Here is a 22,697-nt window from a genome sequence, read left to right on the forward strand (position 1 = left end):
CCAAGATTCCCAACACTCGCACCCACAGCAGATTAATCACCTTTGGGAGGTCTGTTTCCAGGCCACCATCAGGGTCCATCAGCCAGTCACAGATCTCCCTCCATGGTGGCCCTCGAACAAACAGGGCTTCTCCCACCGACGCTGGAGACGGAACCAGCAGGCATTCTCCCTCTGCTGGTGGAGACTTGGGCTGTGGATGTTCGGCCTCCTTTCACGCTGGCTGTGGAGGTGAAACCAGCAGGCATTCTTCCTCTGCTGGTGGAGACTTGGGCGGTGGACGCTCTGCCTTCCTCTTCCCCTTTCCCCTTCTCTCCCTCCTTCTCCTCACCTTCCTCTCCTGGGCCAGTTCTTCCTCTCCCTCTTGGTAGGGGCAGACAGCCACCACATGCCTCTATACCGCAGGCAAGGCACCAGCCTTGGTCCTCCAGACCACTGAGGAGCTCATCCAGGTTCATGTAGCCATCTCACCAGCCTTCCATTTTTTTGTTTTTTTTTTGTTTTTTGTTTTTTGTTTTTTGTTTTGTTTGTTTTTTTAAACAAGAAACTGCGGTTCCTGCTCTGGTCTGCATCTAGAAGGCGCTGGTGGTCCCGGTTCTGACATCACATGTCACAAAGACGGCTGGAGTGGGGGACGTCAGACCAGAAACAGGAACCAGGAAATAAACAAAGAGAGAGGTGGAGTTGGGTGGAACTGAGCCCTTGCTTGCACTAAGCATTTAATGAATTAACAGAACAGTAAATAAAAAGGTTGTAACAAACAAAAACACAGGACACGGCACATTTGCCAAAACAAATAGACAAACAAAACAGACTACACAGACAAACACGGTGAGCTTCTATTTTACATTACGTCATTATTTTACTATTACCTCAGTCTCCAATCCCGTTCTCCACTCACTGAACACACAACCCTGAGTGAGTGAAAACATGCAGCTTTTATGCAGCTGTACTGAGACTAGATTGCTAATCAATCATTCAATTGGAGTCGTGGTACAACTGAACGTTAATTAATAAAGTGCAATTCCCCGTGTTCATATATTATTACTTTTTACTTGCACATGAAGTGCTGTGCAATCCTTGTGCCTAAATACAAATATACATTTTAAACACTCATGATACACAGACCTGTTTATATCTCGTGTACCAATGACTATACACCACCATTAACACACAACATACAACACAAAATACACATAGGGGCGGGTACTTTGCCACAGGGTGTAACAGGGGTCTTGCTACCTGTAATGTAAGGAGTACTTGCAATGAATGAGTGAATTCTCTGGATGACGTGTATGTATGTATGCTGCTGGATTGACAGGAGATGGAGACAGAAGTTTGGGATTGACAAGCCCCACAGGTGCGCAGTTTTATTTACACACACAGATTTCCCCCCACGTAACTCAACCAGGAAGACCCTTTTATTTTAGGCACTCTGCTGCACCACACCCACCTGCTGATAGGAGCTTGCAGCTGGTAAACATACACACACACACTGGAACTATACACAGCAGGCATGCTGCTACACACAGAGCATCAGGTTCCCCATTAAAAATCAATTCCACTATTATTTATTTCTAACATCACAACCCTCATATTTACAATAAACAATCCCAGAAGCCCCGTCCTTATGTGCATGGCCCCAGCCCTGCTGCAAGAGGAGATGATGTTTCCAGCTGGACCGGACAGAGCAGGAAGGTTAATGGAACTCAATGTCAGGGTGGAATTTAGAATGGTGAATACAATGCTATTTTGCAGACTACAGTTTTAGAAATGGCTCTCTAGTGTGAACCAACACAATGTAGACATCAGTTGACTCTTCCATATCCCACTCCTGTCATAAGAAAAATAGAATGCTTATGAAGAGGAAGTCATTCAAGTCATCGTTGCTAGTCCAGTTCCTAGTAGCTAATTGTCTTATCTTAAAGGATCCCAATGAGTCAGCAGTAACAACATGGCTTTGACAACCCATTCTATGCACCCCAACTCTCTGTATGAAAAAGGACACCCTGCCCTGAAGTTCCTAATGTGTTCTGACATTTTTACTGCATTGGGTTGACTTTGTTGTCCCCTTTAGTTAGTAGGTTCCAAGTCCTGATAAATGTGACTAACAATAAAAGAGTTCTACCTAAAGGACATACCACCATCTGTACCACATAAGAAGAGAAATCATTTGAATGAAACTGTGTGCTGGCAGCTCAAGTTCATCACTCAAATTAAATTTGCACCACTTTTAGTTGAAGTAAAAGAAAAATGTTACTTTTCATGCTAATAAACATTATCGAGCCTTTAAATTAAACTTTAAATTTACAAAAAATGGTGCAAACTTTATTTTGGTCTAAGGACCGCAACAGAACAGTGTTAAAATAATCCCATGATTTTGTTTTACTTCCTTTTGCAGTGTATCTTATTGCAGTTTCTGTTCATAACCTCTTGCGACCTCAGTGTCTTATAGAATCCATTTGATTTTCTACAGTATACTGTACTGGGGTCGTGAAACGATAATAAAGGATGTTGGATATTTAAGTTGCTGTTCAGTAACAAATAGTGATTTTGCTGGGGCTTCCTTGTGGCTGTTCATTTTCCAGTGTTTCTATAATAGCTACAGCCTATAACAGAACAAGGTGTATTTACTAAGTGAATACTCCAGACTGAGGAAATCCCAGTAAAGCAACCCACAAAACCAAAAATACAAAAGAAATACACAAGACTTACTCCCAGAACTCTATGATGGGAGAGGTGGCATTTGCTGGGGATGTCCAGTTATATGTTTCATTTCTCTTCTGGAACTCCACACAGGAACCTTGTAATCACAAACACACAACATTATATGAGACAATAGATTTTTAATACTCAGTGTGCATGTTTTTCCCTGTTCTAAAGCTAGGGGTGGTGGTGGTGGTCGTCTGGGGACTATATAAAGTAAAACAACTATATAAAGTAAATCATGAATAAGTATTTAACTGATAAGTAACTATCATTTAAATATTAAACAACAATCAATAGACATGCACTAGGAAAATATACCAATCTGAAAATTGTTCCAAAACTTATACAGCGTTTTGATTTATACTTTTTTCTTTTGATGTTTTCAAATGATCAAAACATCCTATAATCATACTCAACATATGGAAAATGAGCATAAAATTGCATAACTATTGATTGTGTATTGCTGTTCTATTAAGACTAGTCAAAAAGAATATGCACCCCATTGCATATCTATGGACAGTATAATAACAGGGAACTAACCTGCAATACCTGTGTAAGTACATATCAATGAAATACTTATTTATGCCACTCAAGATAAAGATTTACCCCTTTTCCATAAGCTTTCTATGGTATATTCAAAAAAGCAATGTAAAAGGAAGTGAAATCTTGCTAAACAACAATACAATATCCTGGTGTGATTGGGTGTGGGTGCAACCATTGAAAGACGGGAACAGACACTGTGGGGTTTCTTTCTAAACTGCTCAGGTGTTCAATGTATTCACGGGAAGCACACACAAAAGAAATCAACCATGTCTGATACCAGCAATGGTAACAACCAGGTAAACATACACAGAGGTGTAAAATTATCCAAAAACCAAAAAGAATACACTGACACATCACATTTGTAAAATGTAAGCCGCTGTGAATGCAACAGTGCACTGCTCCTACTATAAGGAGGTCCTGCAAACACGCCTTAAACTCACTATACTCTCCCAGTGCTAAAATCCCAAAACTAATCTCTTATTCCTATTCAATAAAAAAATCCATCTCTGATCCCAGTACCACACTCGGTAGTCACAAGATTTAAAACAAAGTCTTTTGGCTGCTCACCACACTAGTCGTTTTCCTTACACAGGCGTAAGGGCTGGTTTGCTCTGGCTCGAAGAAGACAGGTGTGTTCCCTAACCTTAACCCTAACCCTAACTCTTTTAGATACTCTGCCGTGATGCGCTCATCAGATGGTTAAGGAATTGCAGCTGACTAATTCAGCTATACACCCCTGTAAACAAACTCAGCTGACAGCATGACACAGGTGGAGCATTTGGCTGTCTCCTGCAAATACGCACATGCAACTGAAATGCCAGTGATTGGGCACAATCCCTGTTCCCGTAAATGGAGACATAATATTATTCTAATCTAATTATGACTGTATGTATAAGCTTGAATATGTGATAACACAGAGCATTTCCTTAGAAGTTCCACAAAACCGCATCTGTGTTTAGGCCCTGTGGTCTCAAAAGATCAGTTGGAGACTGTGTAGTGTCTGCCAGGACAGCATTAGTCAATGTTCCCTATGCTATTTACTCAGACATCCAATTTTACTCTCCATCTAAGAAGTACCTGTGTTCCATGTGTTGTTGCAGGATACCCAGGGCAGTTCCCAAGTAAATGAGTTGCTTAAGTAGAAAATTCCCCAGGCCAGCACGATAATGTAATAGAAATTAAGCAAGGTGACAATCACCTGGGTGGCATAACCGATACCTGCAAAGAGAGGCAGGGAGAGAAGAGACCGCACTGTTAGTGTTCAACAACCCCATACAAAGACACATATAGTAGCTGCAGGAATTAGGGCTATCTGTTGAGTAAAGGGGATCAGTCTTGGGCTTAGATTTACTGGGGTAAACTTTTATAAGGGACTCCCCACCGAGTACAAGGTGCTGCAGTGCTGGTGCTTGTGTAATGGCAGTCTCTCCAAAACTCAATTAATGAGCCAGACTGGGCGATAAACCAAGATCCTGTCTACTTTGAAGGTATACAAATGATCCAAGGTCTTTTGAAGAGAAACAGGTGGTCAGCCACGAATCTGCTGGACTACATTCACCAATACCCCAGTTCATTATAATACAAGCCTTCAAATCCATAAAAAAATATCCCATAAATACAAGTGCTTGTTGATTCTGCATAAAAAAAATATCTTTCATTGCTAATCTTCCAGTCTAGATGAAACATCTTCATTTTAAAGTACTTCTTCCTTGCTTCATCACTGACTGCTCAGCCAAAAGCTGCCTCCCCACCTCCATGCCTTACATGGCAATTATCTGCTGAGTGCTTCCAAGCCTTCAGCATTACAGCACCCCTGAAAGGCAGCCGAAGTTGTAAGTTGCCAAGGTCCCAGCAATTCTAGCCACACCACTGACATACCCATGAAAGTTTGGACTAGTGTGTCAGAGCAAGGGCTCTGCCTGTAAAGTGTTGGTGTTTTGGGTGTGTTTTGGTGGTGGTTGGCAGGAATGGGGTTAATTCCTGTCCCAGCCAAAAACATGTGAGAATGTGACTGCTTTCAAATAGAATAATTGGTGATAATTGGGAGCAGATACACAAACGCTCCTGTATTTTTATTTAAAACCTCACTGTGATAGTGACAGACTTGGGTGAGGGATTTTCTGTAAATCATATGTGTATGTCCATTTTTGACTTTTCCTAAATATATGAATTAAATATCCTAACAGTGTTTGATAGTTTTGAATTGCAAAAATGATAAAGTTATAAACAGTTCTACCTAGAACTGCCATGTGGGTCAATGTGACCCATGCATTACAATACATACTCATGTAATCTATATAATATATATATATATATATATATATATATATATATATATATATATATATATATATATATATTTTTTTTTTAATGCATGATATAATTACTAAGATATTCATTTTTTTTTTTTTTTTTTTTGTAAATGCAACAAACAAAGTCATGCCTCGCACAGGTTAATAGATTTTTTTCATTGTTTGTAGTCATGCTGTATATGCACTCATTTTAAAAATAAAGCCATTTATGTTTAATTTTCCATTTGAATATGGTGTTTCTGCAGTGAAAATGTTAGATATGATGTTTATGAATAAAACTTTTTCAACTGTATCCGACAGCATGTCTTTCATTTTCATAACGAAGCAGTTTAAAAATGTATAGGTCAAAGTGACCCACGTGGTAGTTCTAGGAGGTTTGAAAATCCGGCGGTTCTAGTGTTAACCTGCAGTTCTGAGTCTCCTTTCTGCCTCCTGACTACCTTAGACACCTGAGGATTGTCCATATGAAGACCCGGGCTTCCTCGCAGCCTATGCAAGGGGGCAGGTGGCAGGTGCAGGCAATTGGTTTTGGATGCAGGACCAACAACCACTGCCACCTCCCACACCAAAGAAGTCCCAGCTGCCATCCCAACAACCAGAGATGGTCCTCTCTGCCTCCCAAGCCACCTGTAGCAGTGGTTTGGATGCCCCACTGTGGTGCCTCGTCTATGCAAAAGTCGGGGACTATACAGTGTGCTGCCCTCTCCAGGGTGAAAAGGAGGAGTCACCACCTGCCCTGAAGAGCAAGGGGAGGAGCGGACGTTCCCGGAGGCAAGCCAGGAAGACGGTGCCAGTGTCCATTGACCGAGGGAGAGCCGCACCAGTCTCCAGTGACCGAGGGAGAGCTGCACCTGTCTCAGTAACCGAGGGAGAGCCGCACCAGTCTCCAGTGACCGAGGGAGAGCTGCACCTGTCTCAGTAACCGAGGGAGAGCCACACCATTCTCCAGTGACTGAGGGAGAGCGGCACTAGTCTCCAGTGACGCGGGGGAAAGCCGTACCAGTTGCATGTCCGTGTCCGGAGTGCCCAGCACCACCTTCTGAGGGTTCTCTGTCTCCTTTCTGTCTCCTGACTACCTTAGACACTTGTCCACTCTACCACAACTAGATTCTCCAAGCCAGAGCTGTCCAAAGCATGGCTCATAAAGCTCCACTATGTCGATCTCTTAATCTAGATGTGAAAGCTGCAGATTGGGTAGATTTTTGGTAAAAGCAATTCTAAGTATTTTGTAACTGTTTAATCAGCAGAAATATATTGAAGTGTGTGTACTGCAGTTCATTTTTTTTTTTTTTTTTTGCTTTGGGGTTTTTTGTTTTGTTTCTTTGGCTCTTTTTTAAAAGCTCTTTCAGCCAAAAATACTGGGCAGTTCTCCTTAAAGAGATTTACTCAAAATTGGCAGACAAGTAAAACTGTTTTCTGAAAGGAAAAGAAAATACCAGTTCTGAAATTAATAAGATTGTTAAAAGGCCCCTAATTTAAATGTTTCAGTTGTTAACTTATGGTTTGGCAACTTTAATATATGCATTTTTCATTGGAGTTGGAGCAAGAAGCTAAAAGAATCTATTCTTATTTGATATTGATATCCATAGGACTGAATTACCTTCAAAAAGAGGGCTGATTTTTCTCCATGATGTCACACCCCCTTCACTAGTGTATTGTCCCAGTGCCGTCTCCAGAAAGAACACAGGGATCCCACAGGTGAACAGAAAGATTAAATAAGGGATGAAGAAGGCACCTGAATGAAATAAAAAATAAAAGAGCTTAACCTTCAATATAACCTTTCACACACACACACACACACACACACACACACACACAGATATGAGGGTTGCCTGTAATTCTAAACAAGTTTCTAAACATATCTCCTTATTAGTACAATATTTATTTTTGCAACTGCTGTGCTGTGCATTGATCATTGAGTATTTTATTATGAATATGTTGAACAATATGTTTACTGTGTAATGCAGTTTTGTTATATATGTTCTGACAAAGTAACGGATAACGGGACGGATGAAGCAAAAATGTTGCCCCAAAATTTCAATGGAGAAGTCAGGACATTTGTATTTTGTATGTGTTGTCTGTGCTAAGGCTGGGACCTGGATATAGACTGGTGGTGATAACCGTGTAAGATACAAAGTATTATACATATACTTTACTTGTGTTGTAAATATAACTTTTGCTGAATCGGTAACCGGCTTCGCCGTCCAATTTATAAGCAAGATTTCTAAAAAGTTTAATTAGCGCTCCTATACAATTAGGTTTTGTTTTGATTGTTTTGTTGACTTTTGTGTAGAACACGGCTACCCTCTGAGATATACAGATACCCCTCTGTGATATACAGATACCCCTCTGTGATATACAGTTACCCCTCGGTGATATACAGTTCCCCCTCGGTGATACACAGATACCCCTCTGGGATACACAGATACCCCTTGGTGATACACAGATACCTCTCTGTGATATACAGATACCCCTCTGTGATATAAAGATACCCCTCTGTGATATAAAGATACCCCTCTGTGATATACACTGAGCGTACAAAACACCTTCCTAATATTGAGTTGCACCCCCTTTTGCCCTCAGAACAGCCTCAATTCGTCAGGGCATGGACTCTACAAGGTGTCGAAAGCATTCCACAGGGATGCTGACCCATGTTGACTCCAATGCTTCCCACACTGTCAAGTTGGCTGGTAGTGGATCTCTACTCCGAATAGCTTGTTCCATCTCATCCCACAGATGCTCAATTGGATTGAGATCTGGTGACTGGTCAGGCCACTGCAGTAAGCTGAATTCAGTGTTATGTTCGTGGAACTATTTCTGGACAATCCTAGCCTTGTGGCATGGGGCAATATCCTGCTGAAAAAATCCATTAGCAGATGGATACACTGTTGCCATGAAGGGATGCACCTGATTGGCAATGATGTTCAGATATCCTGTGGCATTCAAATGTTGCTCCACTTTTATCAAGGGGCCCAATGTGTGCCATGAAAACACACCCCACACCATCATACCACCGCCACCAGCCTGCAATGTTGACACACGGCATGCTAGATGCATGTACTCATCTGGTTTTCTCCATACACTAGTCCTCCCATCAGCGTGAAACAGCAGGAACCAGGATTTATCAGGCCAGGCAATGTTTTTCCAATCCTCCAGTATCCAGTGTTTTCATTCCTTAGCCCACTGCAACCGCACTTTCTTGTGTTTTGCTGAAAGAAGTGGAACTCTGTTAGGTCGTCGGCTGCCATAGCCCATTTGTATCAAGGTACGACGAGTTGTACATTCTTTTATGGTTTTTTCGGCACCAATGTTGTACTGGACTGTCAGTTGACTAACTGTAGTCTGTTTGTTGCTCTGCACAATTCATGTCAGCCTCCTTTGGCCTCTTTCATCAATGAGCCGTTTTCGACCACTGGCCTGCTATTGGCTGGGTGTCCTTTGGGTGGTGGACCATCCTTAATACACTGGAAGTGTCAGCACGGCATTTTTTTAGTGTTCGTCCACTCGTTTGTCTGTCTGTTTAGTGTTAGTGCATTTTGCTTGTCTGTAGCAAGATTTTTCCATGTTTTTCCAGCGTCTCTGACTTAGCTGGGGAGGACTTAGCTAATCAAGGGTAGCGGGGGCAGATATTTTCTTTGCAACGCCCCACCAAAAAGTAGCCAAATTGTGTTTTCTAAACCAGCCAAAAAACACACTTTAATATATGTTACAATAGAATAAATAAATGCAACACACTTATTTAAAATAAAACATATGATTTTTTTAATTTTTTTTATCTAATGAGATCATGCGCATACCTGTCAACATTGAGTTTTCGAAATGAGGGAGCTTTTGTAAATTGAAATTGGCCTGAATTGAAATGAATGCTTACATGAGACAAAGGCATACAACTATTGCAATATGTTTCTTGGTAGAATGATAGACCGTCATACGGTGCTCCTTCTAATTGCTTTTAAAAAGAAAAAATATCAAAACAGAAAAACAACCATGACATGCTTCATAATTAAATACTCTCCTGGCTCCTGTGGTTGTTATTGTACTGTAGTTGTCGGTGGCTGATTTGGCAGCAGCAAATACTTTGTAACGAGGACCACTGTAGTTGACTTTGCACAACAGCAAAGCATACTCAATTGGCATTGCTACTTTCATCACACAACAAACCTAAAGGACAAGCTATGGCACCTACCGGTACTTCATAACAAGAAAAAAGAACTTCAACTAAATTCAATAAGTCCATCATTATATATGTATGGTATTGCACTGTTATTCATTACACTGCACATACAGTGCTGAGAAAAAGTTTGTGAACCCATTAGGATTTAAAAACCTAAAATGTTATTAGATCTTAAAATAAATCCTAATAGATAATGATAACCTGATTAAACAAATACACAAAAACATTTATTTTTTCCAATTCAAATTGAATTTTATTAATACAAAAGGACATAAAAATTAAAGAAAAAAACACACAAAACAGATAAATAATAATAATTATAATGACAATTCAAATAATAAATAAATAAATAAATAACACTGCAGTTCATTAACGGACCAAAGGACTATAAACATTTTTCATGTGATAACCTATACTATAAAAAGGACCACATAAATTAAAGAGCACAATACATAGTAATCAAGGCCATATCTAACTTTCAGGGGCTGAAGTATGCCTCCCCCCCCCCCTTCCCTCAATATAATCCCATAAAGGAGACTATATATTCCTGAATGTATCAAATCTGTTGTGCAGATCATATGATAATTTTTATAATGGTAAAATATTTGGTGCCTGAGAAGTCTAAGAGAGGGAGCTGTATCTGAGTTCCACAGTAAAAAAAAAATTACTTTTTTTAATAAAAATGCTAGCAAGTCAAAAAGTTTTTCACGATTAGGGTCTAGTACTAAATTTGACTCTATACCTAGAAGGTACAAAAGTGGTGACATGTCAAATTTAAAATTTAGTATATCCTGTATAGCCAAATGAATAGAATACCAAAATGTTTTAATTTTGTCACAGTACCAAAAGATATAGTGCCTAATGCAGAATTGCATCTACGGCATACTGGGGAATATTCGGCTGACATTCTATTAAGTCTAACTGGAGTGAGGTAAGTTTTAAAAATTAATTTATAGTTCTCTGACATTACTAGATATTGATGAAGAGTGAATTTTCTCTCAAATTCTTGACCAAAGTGTATCCTCAATAGGGTGATTGAGATCAGTTCCCAAAGTGGTTTCAGGGGCAAAAAGAAGGATGTAAACCTATGTGATAAAATCATATAAACTTTAGAAACTATTTGGGCATACATTAAATAATTATTATTTCAGCAAATGTTTGGAGAATATTTTTCTCAAACAGGGAGAATAGATTATGAATACCCCTATCAAAACGAATATTATGAAGAGCTTGTGGAAAATGTGGGTTGAAAGTGAGGGGGGAGAGGATAGAAACACATTTTGGTAATTTTGTAGATTTTCTACAATCATTCCAAGCAAGTAATATGTTATGCATCACAAAAGATTTTGTAATAAGACCCAAAGATTTATATTTATTAATAAAATGAAGAGATCTCGGAGGGATAGGGTGACTTGACAAGGACTCCATTTGTATCCAAAGAGGGTCTTGGCAATCTAAAAGCCACCCCATCATCTGCCTGACCTGAGCTGACCAATAATATAGCTCAAGACTGGGCAGGGCAAGGTCCTTTGAGGGCTTAGTCAAAGTTGCCAACCTGATTCCTGGTTTTTTCTTGTTCCAAATAAATTTACATGTGAACTTATTGATCTCTTTAAAGAAAGAGTGTGACAAATAATAAGGTAGGGATTGGAATAAAGAACTAAATCTAGGTAGGATATTCATCCTGATCACATTAATTCAACCCAAAAGAGAAATTGGTAGATGGGTCCAGGTTGTTTGAGCTTTAATTTTTTTTAACTAAAGGAGAGTAGTTATTTTTAAACATAGTATTGAATATTGGGGTAATGCCAATACTCAATACTAATAAGATGCCAAAGTACATAAAATCAGCTTGAGCCCACTGGAATGGAGAAATTATTTTTAGATTTTCAGAGTGGGGACAGTTCAAGTGGCAGGCAAAAATGCTATACTAATCAATTGCACTAAGAACACCAGAGACCGATTTTTCAGGGTTTGTTAAATATAAGAGAATATCATCAGCGTACAGAGATATTTTGTGTTCACTGTCACCCACTAAAATACCATCAATTGTAGCAGAAGATCTAATTAATTCTGTGAGGGGTTCTATTGCTAAGGCAAAGAGAAGTGAGGATATGGGTTACACCTACTGTGTGCCTCTACTAAAAGAAAAATTCAGTGATAAAATATCATTAGTAAGTATTTGAGCCTGCAGCTAAGAGTACATTGATTTAACCCATTTTATTTTATTTTTATTTTTTTAAAGCACTAAGAAAAGGAAATCCCACTCAATCCTAACGATGGCCTTTTCAGCATCTAGCAACACAATCATTGCAGATTTATTATGTTTATTTATATTCTCAATGATATTCAATAGTTGACGAATATTATCAGAGGCATACCTTCCCTTAGTAAAACTGATCTGGCTTAATCACCTTTGGGAGAAGTGACTCCAATCTCCGGGCTAATAATTTTGCAACAATTTTATAATCTACATTTAGCAATGATATGGGTCTAAAAGATGAGCACTCTAGTTGGTTTTTATCTTTCTTTTTTAGGAGACTGATGGCAGCAGACTTCATAGAGTTAGGGAAAGAGTCATTTTCAACAAAATCATTTAACATAGGCATAAACACTGGCATGAGTTCTGGCCAAAAATATTTACAATAGGACATTTGTCAGAAGGCATAGGTTTAATGACTTCTAGAACGTCCTCAGGTGTAAATGGAACATTTAGATTCTCACGATCATCATCAGAAATTTTTCAATCAAGATTACACTTAACAGCATAATGTTTCAGGTCAAGTTAACAACCATGCTCCGTTTAAACATTCCCAACCAGCATTATTGTGAGGAGCACAAATAGTATAATAAGTCACCTCATTAGACAAAAACAGAACAACGCAGTTAAATGAGGCAGTCTTCCCAGCGACAGCGAGTGGAAGCGACAGCGAGTGGGAGAAGTACAGGCGTGGAAAAGTACAGAGCAGTTTAGAAGCAGTTTGAAAGCAGGTTGACGGCTGCAGAAGAAACTAAACTTCAAAAAAAAAAAAAAAAAAACCCTCAACATGGTCTTCAAGCCAGTAATCTGTGACACCTGCTTGATGTGGGAAATCCGAGAAAACCCAGCGGAGCTAAACCAAGTGTGCGTAAAGTGCCGCGCGATCCAGGATTTGCATAAACTAGTAAGTATGCTAGAAATGGAGCTGGAAGAAGTGAGACAGCAACAGGATCTTGAGGAACTGGCACACCCACAATTCATGGAAGTCTGCATCACCCCTAACAGACTGAAAGCCACCAGGGAGATAGAAGGTCAGAACAGCTGGGTTCAGGTAGGCAGAAGCAGGGAAAAAAAGAAACTTCGTCAAACACAACCACCAGAAATCAAAACAACCAACAGATTTGAGTCACTTCAGAATTTTGATGAGCAGAACCAACAACAAGAGAATGAAAGGAACAACATCCAGGACCCTATTGACAGTGGTGACCAGACAGCAAAAAGAAGGGAGGTCATGATTGTTGGGGACTCCATATTGAGAAACACAGCAAGTTCAATTCGCAGTTTGGACCCCCTTACTACAACAGTGTGCTGCCTTCCGGGAGCCTCGGTCAAGCACATCACTGAGAACGTGGACAGGCTCCTAGAACGAACAGGAGACGACCCGGTAGTAGTCGTCCACATCGGTACAAACAACATTGGAAGAGACAGACCAAAATCCCTGCAAAACAAATTCAGAGAGCTAGGAAGGAAATTAAAAGAGAAAACCAAAACTGTGGTATTTTCTGGTATACTACCCGCACCTTGCAAAGGACCATATGGACAGCTGGAAATAATTAATCAAAACGCATGGCTGAAGACGTGGTGCACACGGGAAGGCTTCACCTATCTTGATCATTGGACCACATTCTACAACGAGGACTATCTGTATAGACGGGATGGACTGCACTTAAATAACAAGGGAACCAGTCTACTTGGAGAAAAGATCCTCGAGCAGGTTCAGAAGCATTTAAACTAGAAAGGAAGGGGGGAGAAATCAACAAAAAAACAGAAGGGAGACCGCATCAAAACAAGAACAACAACTCAGGTAAGACAACCATTAAATGTATTTATCTAAATGCTAGAAGTATCAGAAACAAAATTCTAGAACTTGAAGCTACTGCACTAACAGGTAACTATGATGTGATAGGTGTTACAGAAACTTGGTTGTCTGAGAGTGATGGGGACGAATATAATATTTGTGGGTATACACTGTATAGGAAAGACAGGCAGGACAGAAGAGGAGGAGGGGTAGCGCTATACATAAGAAACAGTCTTGAAGCCCAGGTGTTAAACCTGGACAAAGAAAATAAAACCGAATCAATATGGGTCAGAATAACAGACAAAAATTCAAAAGGCATAATAATAGGAGCATGCTATAGACCGCCAGATTCAGACGGTGAGCAAAATAATCTGTTATACAATGACATTAGAAATGTGTGTAGCAAAGGAGAAGCCATACTAATGGGGGATTTCAACTTCCCCCAAATAAAATGGGAAAACCCGGTGGGTAGCACGAAGGATGAAATAGAAATGGTGGAAATGACAAATGACTGCTTCCTAACACAATTTGTCAAGGCACCCACTAGAGGGGAGGCATGCCTTGATTTAGTCTTTTCAAATAACGAAGATAGAATAACTAAAACAGAGGTCAGAGAACCACTGGCAAACTCAGACCACAACATGGTCTCATTTGAAGTGTTTTTTAAATCCCCAAAAGTAAAGACTAAAGCTAAGGTTTACAATTTTAGAAAAGCAAACTATGAAGGTATGAAACAGAGACTAACAGAAGTAGATTGGAGTAAAATAGAGAAAACACCCACAGAAGAAGGATGGTTGTTCTTCAAAAATGTAGTACTAGAGGCGCAAAACAATTACATCCCTAAAGTAGACAAATCTAAATGTAAAACTAAATTGCCAAAATGGTTTAATAGATCAATTAAAAAAATATTCAGCGAAAAAAGGCACTTTACAGAGCATTAAAAAAGGACCAAAAAGAAAGTACACAGAAAGAGTACACAGAACTGCAAACGCAAGTCAAAAAGGAAGTTAGAAAGGCCAAGAGAGAAATAGAAATGAACATTGCTAAGGGAGCTAAAACCAATTCCAAAATGTTTTTCCAATATTACAACAGCAAGAGAACATTCAAAGAGGAGATTAAATGTTTAAGAGATACAAATGGCAAAATCGTAGAGGAAGAAAAAAAAATAGCAAATATATTAAATGATTACTTTTCACAAGTTTTTACAAAGGAAGATACTGACAACATGCCCCACATGTCATCCAGTTCCTATCCAGTTTTAAATAACTTTAGCATAACTGAGGCAGAAGTGTTAAAGGGACTAGGAGCTCTTAAAATAAACAAATCCCCTGGGCCGGATGAGATCCTCCCAGTAGTACTCAAAGAAATGAAAGAAGTAATTTACAAACCGCTAACCAAGATCATGCAGCAGTCTCTTGACACAGGGGTGGTACCGACAGACTGGAAAATTGCAAACGTAATACCGATCCACAAAAAGGGAAACAAAACTGAACCAGGTAACTACAGACCAGTAAGCCTGACTTCTATTATATGCAAACTTATGGAAACTATAATAAGATCCAAAATGGAAAATTACCTATATGGTAACAGGGTACTGGGAGACAGTCAACATGGTTTTAGGAAAGGGAGATCGTGCCTAACTAACTTGCTTGATTTTTTTGAGGATGCAACATCGATAATGGATAATTGCAAAGCATATGACATGGTTTATTTAGATTTCCAGAAAGCTTTTGACAAAGTCCCGCACAAAAGATTAATTCTCAAACTGAACGCAGTTGGGATTCAAGGAAACACATGTACATGGATTAGGGAGTGGTTAACATGTAGAAAACAGAAAGTACTGATTAGAGGAAAAACCTCAGAATGGAGTGTGGTAACCAGCGGTGTACCACAGGGATCAGTATTAGGTCCTCTGCTATTCCTAATCTACATTAATGATTTAGATTCTGGTATAGTAAGCAAACTTGTTAAATTTGCAGACGACACAAAAGTAGGAGGAGTGGCAAACACTGTTGCAGCAGCAAAGGTCATTCAAAATGATCTAGACAAGATTCAGAACTGGGCAGACACATGGCAAATGACATTTAATAGAGAAAAGTGTAAGGTACTGCACGCAGGAAATAAAAATGTACATTATAAATATCATATGGGAGATACTGAAATTGGAGAAGGAATCTATGAAAAAGACCTAGGAGTTTTTGTTGACTCAGAAATGTCTTCATCTAGACAATGTGGGGAAGCTATAAAAAAGGCTAACAAGATGCTCGGATACATTGTGAAAAGTGTTGAATTTAAATCAAGGGAAGTAATGTTAAAACTGTACAATGCACTAGTAAGACCTCATCTTGAATATTGTGTTCAGTTCTGGTCACCTCGCTATAAAAAAGATATTGCTGCTCTAGAAAGAGTGCAAAGAAGAGCGACCAGAATTATTCCGGGCTTAAAAGGCATGTCATATGCAGACAGGCTAAAAGAATTGAATCTGTTCAGTCTTGAACAAAGAAGACTACGTGGCGACCTAATTCAAGCATTCAAAAATGGTTGGGATGAGGTTCTTCTGTTCAAACGCAGTGTTTGGTTTTCACCAAACATAACGTTTCTCATTGAGGCCAAAAAGTTCTACCTTTCCAGTGAATATTGTTCCAGAAGTGTTGTGAATCATCTATGTGCTCTTTGGCGAACTTCAGACGGGTAGCAATGTTCTTTTAGAGAGCAGTGGTTTCCTCCTGGCTATCCTTCTTGTTTAGTCTTTTTCTGATAGTGGGGTCATGAACACTCACATTAGCCAAGGGGAGAGTGGCCTGCAGATCCTTGGATACTGCTCTGGGGTTCTTTGTGACTTCCTTGTTCTTGGAGAGATTTTGGTAGTACGACTGCTCCTGGGTAGATTGACTGTGGTCTTGAACTTTCTCCTTTTGTAGACTGTCTGACAGTGGATTGTTGGAGCTCCAAATCCTTAGAAATGGTTCTGCAACCCTTTCTGGACCCATGAGCATCAATAACTGTTTTTCTGAGGTCCTCAAAGCTTCTGATCTTTATATAGGGTGGGGCCTCCCAAACTCACCCCTGAAGATCTACCTAATTATTTAAACACCTGATTTTAATTATCCCCTTAATTGAGTTGATAAAACCAGGGGCTCAGTTACTTTTCAACATGCCCTGAATCTTATTTACTGTTTGTCTAAACAAAGAAACTGAAAATACTAAAAGTGTTGTACCCTCTGCATTTATCATTCAGTATTATACCACTTAAGTTAAACCTTATATGGTAAGGTTTAAGAAATATTATACTATGCAGTAACTGCTGTAGAAAGGGAGTTTTGTGTCAAGATATCCTAAAAAAAGAGGCAATATTATAAAAACTAAAATTGTACAAAGACACCCAACTGTGCTATAAAAAATTATACAAAAAGGTCTTAGTCAAACAATGCACAGTGAGTTCTGAATTTTGTAATGTAACTGGCACTACTATTAAAAAAGAATACTTCGAATTGGCCATTTTAATCTCCATAGTATTGGTAAGTGGATACTGCTATGTGTACAAGTATGTGTACAAATGTTTCTAATGCTTCTCCACGTTGTCTAGATGAAGATATTTCTGAGTCAATATAAACTCAAGTCTTTTTCATAGATTCATTCTTCAATTTCAATATCTCCCTGTGGTAATGTTGCCCCGCCCCTGTGTGTATTTCGGTGTTGTATGTTGCGTGTTAATGTTGGTGTTTATGTTTTGTATGTTTTGTTTTGTATTTGTATTTAGGCACGAGGATTGCACAGCACTTCACGTGCAGGTAAAAAGTAATTATATGTGAGCACAGGGAATTGCACTTTATTAATTCAGGTGCAGTTGTACTGAGACTCCAATTTAATGATTGATTCCAATCGAGTCTCGGTACAGCTGCATAAAAGCGGCATGTTTTCACTCCCTCAGGGTTGTGTGTTCGGAGTGGAGAACGGGAGAAAGAGAAAGAGAGAGAGATAGAGAGAGAGAGACAGAGAGAGACAGAGAGAGAGAGAGGAGAAATGTTAAGCATATAAAATGATAATATCAATTGCTACGAGTGCTGGAAGGACCAGCACCGTACTTGTTTTGTGTAGCGTTCGTTCACCCTGTTTTTGTTAGTGTCTACTCGTTTACAAGGAAAGGGCATTTTTTTAGTTAAAACAATATATATGGAAGGCTGGAGGGACGGTTGCAGGGAGTTGGAGGAGCTCCTCGGCAGTTTGGAGGACCATGGCTGGTGCATTGCCTGCGGGATGTACGGGCACATGGTGGTTGTCTGCCCCTTCCAGCAGGAGGAGGAGGAATCAGCCCAAGAGAGGAAGGTGGGAGAAGGAGCAGGAAGAGAAGGGGGAGAGGAAAGCTACAATAGCAAGAGGAGGTCAGGGACCACGGCTTGAAGGTCTTTTTCAAGTATCTTGTGGCGGAGTTGTGCCCCGGCTGTGGGATATATGGGCACACGTTGGCCCTATGCTCCTCACAATATGCACAGGGAGAACTAATGTCCATAAGGACCATGAGTGTCCAGAGAGTGGGAACGCAGGAATCCAAAGCCTGAGGGACAGCTTTTTCCACCTTCACCAGCAGAGGAAGAATGCCTGCTGTCCCCATCTCGACCAGCAGGGGAAGAATGCCTGCTGGTTTCGGCCCCAGAGGGAGAGCCGCACCAGTCCCCTGCAAGTGATGGAGAGCCGCACCAATCCCCTGTAACAAAGGTAGACTACTCAGCTCCCACCTCCATCGCCAGGAGGTTACATGCCGCTCCCACCTCCGTCACCAGGAGACTACACGCTGCCTCTACCTCCAACACCTCCACCGGCAGGAACAGAGCAGCAGGAGCTGCCTCTGCCTCCACCTCCAAGAACAGAGCAGCAGGAGCTGCCTCTGTCTCTACCACCTCCACCATCAGGAGCAGAGCAGAAGGAGCTGACTCGGCCTCCACCACCTCCACGAGCAGAGCAGCAGGAGCTTCCTCTGCCTCCATCACCTCCACCAGCAGAGGGTGAATGCCTGCTGGGTCTCCGTCTGCCTCTGTCTCCATCACCATCAGGGCGCCCATGAGCCCCTTAAAGTCCCTGTTCATGGCCCGGGACTTTGAGCAAGTATAAGCAAGTATGTCATAAAGCATATTTTTAGGGTCCCCCACCCCCCCCATATACCGGAACTTCGGTACACACGATTCGTTTCTCTCTCCCCCCTCTATATACACCGTTATATTGGGACCGGGGACACACATAAAGCCACAACATACAAACAAACACAACACACAATACAACCCAAAAATAATACATATTTATGTACCCTATATTTATACCATTGCTCGTGTATGGGTTACGAGCACAAGTGTTTAAAATGTATATTTGTATTTGGGCACGAGGATTAAACAGCACTTCACATGCAGGTAAAATGTAATAATATGGGAGCACTGGGAATTGCACTTTATTAATTCATTTGCAGTTGTACCAAGACTCCAATTGAATGATTAATTAGCAATCAAGTCTCTGTACAGCTGCATGAAAGCAGCATGTTTTCGCTCACTCTGGGTTGTGTGTTTGGGAGTGGAGAACGGGAGAGAGAGAGGAGAAACGTTAAGTATATAAACGATAATATCAATTGCTACGAGTGCTGGAAGGACCAGCACCGTACTTGTTTTGTGTAGCGTTCGTCCACCCTGTTTTGTTTGTGTCTAATCATTTTGTTTGTCTAGTTATTTTGGACGCAATTGACATGTCCTGTATTTTGTTTGTCTTTCAAACCTTTTATTTTCTGTCTGTTCATGTATTAAATGTTGAGCACAGCTCAGCTTCACCAAAAATCTACGTCTCTCTGTCTGTCCTGTGTTATTGTTCCGGGTCTGACGTCACCACTCAGCCAACCGTGTGACACTCCCATATTGAATTCATAATAGACATTTTTATTGCCTGAGTGCAATACCTTGCACTTTTCAATATTACATGTCATTTGCCATGTGTCTGCCCAGCTCTGAATCTTGTCTAGATCATTTTGAATGACCTTTGCTGCTGCACCAGTGTTTGCCACTCCTTCTATTTTTCTGTTGTCTGCAAACTTAACAATATTCCACTGGTTACCTTGCTCCATTTTGAGGTTTCTCTTCTAATCAGTACTTTGGTTTCTACATGCAGACAGGCTAAAAGAATTGAATCTGTTCAGTCTTGAACAAAGAAGACTACGTGGCAACCTAATTACATAAGAACATAAGAAAGTTTACAAACGAGAGGAGGCCATTCGGCCCATCTTGCTCGTTTGGTTGTTAGTAGCTTATTGATCCCAAAATCTCATCAAGCAGCTTCTTGAAGGATCCCAGGGTGTCAGCTTCAACAACATTACTGGGGAGTTGATTCCAGACCCTCACAATTCTCTGTGTAAAAAAGTGTCTCCTATTTTCTGTTCTGAATGCCCCTTTTTCTAAACTCCATTTGTGACCCCTGGTCCTTGTTTCTTTTTTCAGGCTGAAAAAGTCCCTTGGGTCGACACTGTCAATACCTTTTAGAATTTTGAATGCTTGAATTAGGTCGCCACGTAGTCTTCTTTGTTCAAGACTGAACAGATTCAATTCTTTTAGCCTGTCTGCATATGACATGCCTTTTAAGCCCGGAATAATTCTGGTCGCTCTTCTTTGCACTCTTTCTAGAGCACCAATATCTTTTTTATAGCGAGGTGACCAGAACTGAACTGAATTCAAGCATTCAAAATTCTAAAAGGTATTGACAATGTCGACCCAAGAGACTTTTTCGACCTGAAAAAAGAAACAAGGACCAGGGGTCACAAATGGAGATTAGACAAAGGGGCATTCAGAACAGAAAATAGGAGGCACTTTTTTTACACATAGAATTGTGAGGGTCTGGAATCAACTCCCCAGTAATGTTGTTGAAGCTGACACCCTGGGATCCTTCAAGAAGCTGCTTGATGAGATTCTGGGATCAATAAGCTACTAACAACCAAACGAGCCAGATGGGCCGAATGGCCTCCTCTCATTTGTAAACTTTCTTATGTTCTTATGTTCTTACATGTTAACCACTCCCTAATCCATGAGCATGCATTTCCTTGAATCCCTACAGCGTTCAGTTTGAGAATTAATCTGTTATGCGGGACTTTGTCAAAAGCTTACTGGAAATCTAAATATAACGTGTCATATGCTTGTAATGTCATGTTGCATCCTCAAAAAAATCAAGCAGATTAGTTAGACACGATCTCCCTTACCTAAAACTATGCTGACTGTGTCCCAGGATACTGCTATCATGTAAGTAATTTTCCATTTTGGATCTCATTATATATAGTTTCCATAAATACATATAATAGAAGTCAGGCTTATTGGTCTGTAGTTACCTGGTTTTGTTTTGTTTCCCTTTTTGTAAATCGGTATTACATTTGCAATTCTCCAGTCTGTCCCTGTGTCAAGAATTTGGTTAGTGCTTTGTAAATAACTTCTTTCATTTTTTTCAGTATTATTGTGAGGATCTCATCCAGCCTAGGGGATTTATTTATTTTATTTGTTTTGATGTAGTCTCCCTTTGTTTTTTTGTTGATTTCTCTCCCCCCTCCCCTTCCTTTTTAATTTAAATGCTTCTGAACCTCTAAGGATTCTTTCTTCAAGTAGATTGGTTCTCTTTTTATTTCTGTCCTGCCTATATAGATAGTCCTTGTTGTAGAATGTGGTCCAATGTTCAAGTAAGGTGAAGCTTTCTTGTGTGCACCACAATTTCATCCATGCATTTAGATTATTTATTTCCAGCTGTCCATACAGTCCTCTGCAAGGTGCCGGCAGTATCCGAGAAAATACCACAGTTTTGGTATCCTCTTTTAATTCCCTTCCTAGCTCTCTGAATTTGTTTTGCAGGGATCTTGGTCTGTCTCTTCCAATGTTGTTTGTACCGATGTGGATGACTACTGTCCACGTTCTCAGTGACGTGTGTGACAAAGGCTCCTGGAAGGCAGCACACTGTTGTTGCTGTTTTTCAATGTGGAATTCCCAACAATCATGACCTCCCTTGTTTTTGCTACCTGGCCAGCACTGTTTACGGGGTCCTGAATGTTGTTTCTTTAATTCTCTTGATGCTGGTTTTGATCTTCTAAATTTTGAAGTGGGTCAGATTTGTTTTATGTTTTGATTTCTGTTGGCTGTGTTTGACTATGTTTCTTTTTTTCGGTTAGGGGTGCAAACTTCCAAGAATTTCGGGTGAGCCAGCTCCTCAAACCTTTGGTTGACAGCTGCAGAAACTAAACTAAGTTTAGTTTCTGCAGCTGTCAAACTGCTTCTAAACTTCAGCACTTTTCCATGCTGCCGCTGTTTGGACTGCCTTGCTTTTGTGCGTGTGCCTGTGCATGCTTTGTTAGCACCGCCCCCTTGTCTCAAATGGCACCAAGTATGAATGTGAAAGTAATCAGCTCGCCTGAGATGGCGATAATTTCCAGTCATTACAAAAAATTCCTGGGTAGTATTTAACAGACAATTTATAAAACTACTACCTGGTTATTTTACTGGCCAGTAATGGGTGTAGATGTGATTTAATGGCACAGATTGTTACAGAGAGATTGTATCTAACCAATTGTCAGAGGTATGCACAAAGGCATACACCCTGTTTACACCGTCACGTTAAGGCTACGGGGAGACCGGAGAGGCTCTCTGGAGACCGGCAGGTTGTCTATAATATTGAGATGTCAGGTTTAAAAAAAAAAAAAAAAAAAAAAAAAAAAAAAAAAAAAAAAGAACTGCACACACAGGTGCTAGACGCGATGAGGGGTTAGGTTAGTGACAGTGTATGCTTTTTGATAAAATTACATTTTTACATAGCTTGTATGCACACATCTTCCTGAAAAATAACTAACCACCGGAAATTCAATTTGTCACAGTTCAACATGATATTTTACTTTTTGGTTGAATA

General features: G+C 40.2%; 1 protein-coding gene across 1 annotated transcript in view; it reads right to left on the reverse strand.

The window, feature by feature from the left end:
• LOC121318621 (sodium- and chloride-dependent GABA transporter 2-like) overlaps window positions 1–22,697 on the reverse strand; it is a 135,179-nt gene that overhangs the window by 84,391 nt on the left and 28,091 nt on the right. The window contains exons 3-5 of the mRNA XM_041255491.1: window positions 7,162–7,296; window positions 4,327–4,467; window positions 2,713–2,800 (exon numbers count right to left, since the gene is read on the reverse strand). Coding sequence (XP_041111425.1) covers window positions 2,713–2,800; window positions 4,327–4,467; window positions 7,162–7,296 — 364 coding nt within the window. The remainder of the gene's footprint in view (window positions 1–2,712; window positions 2,801–4,326; window positions 4,468–7,161; window positions 7,297–22,697) is intronic.

This window comes from Polyodon spathula, chromosome 7 (assembly GCF_017654505.1).
Source record: "Polyodon spathula isolate WHYD16114869_AA chromosome 7, ASM1765450v1, whole genome shotgun sequence".
Lineage (NCBI taxonomy): Eukaryota > Metazoa > Chordata > Actinopteri > Acipenseriformes > Polyodontidae > Polyodon > Polyodon spathula.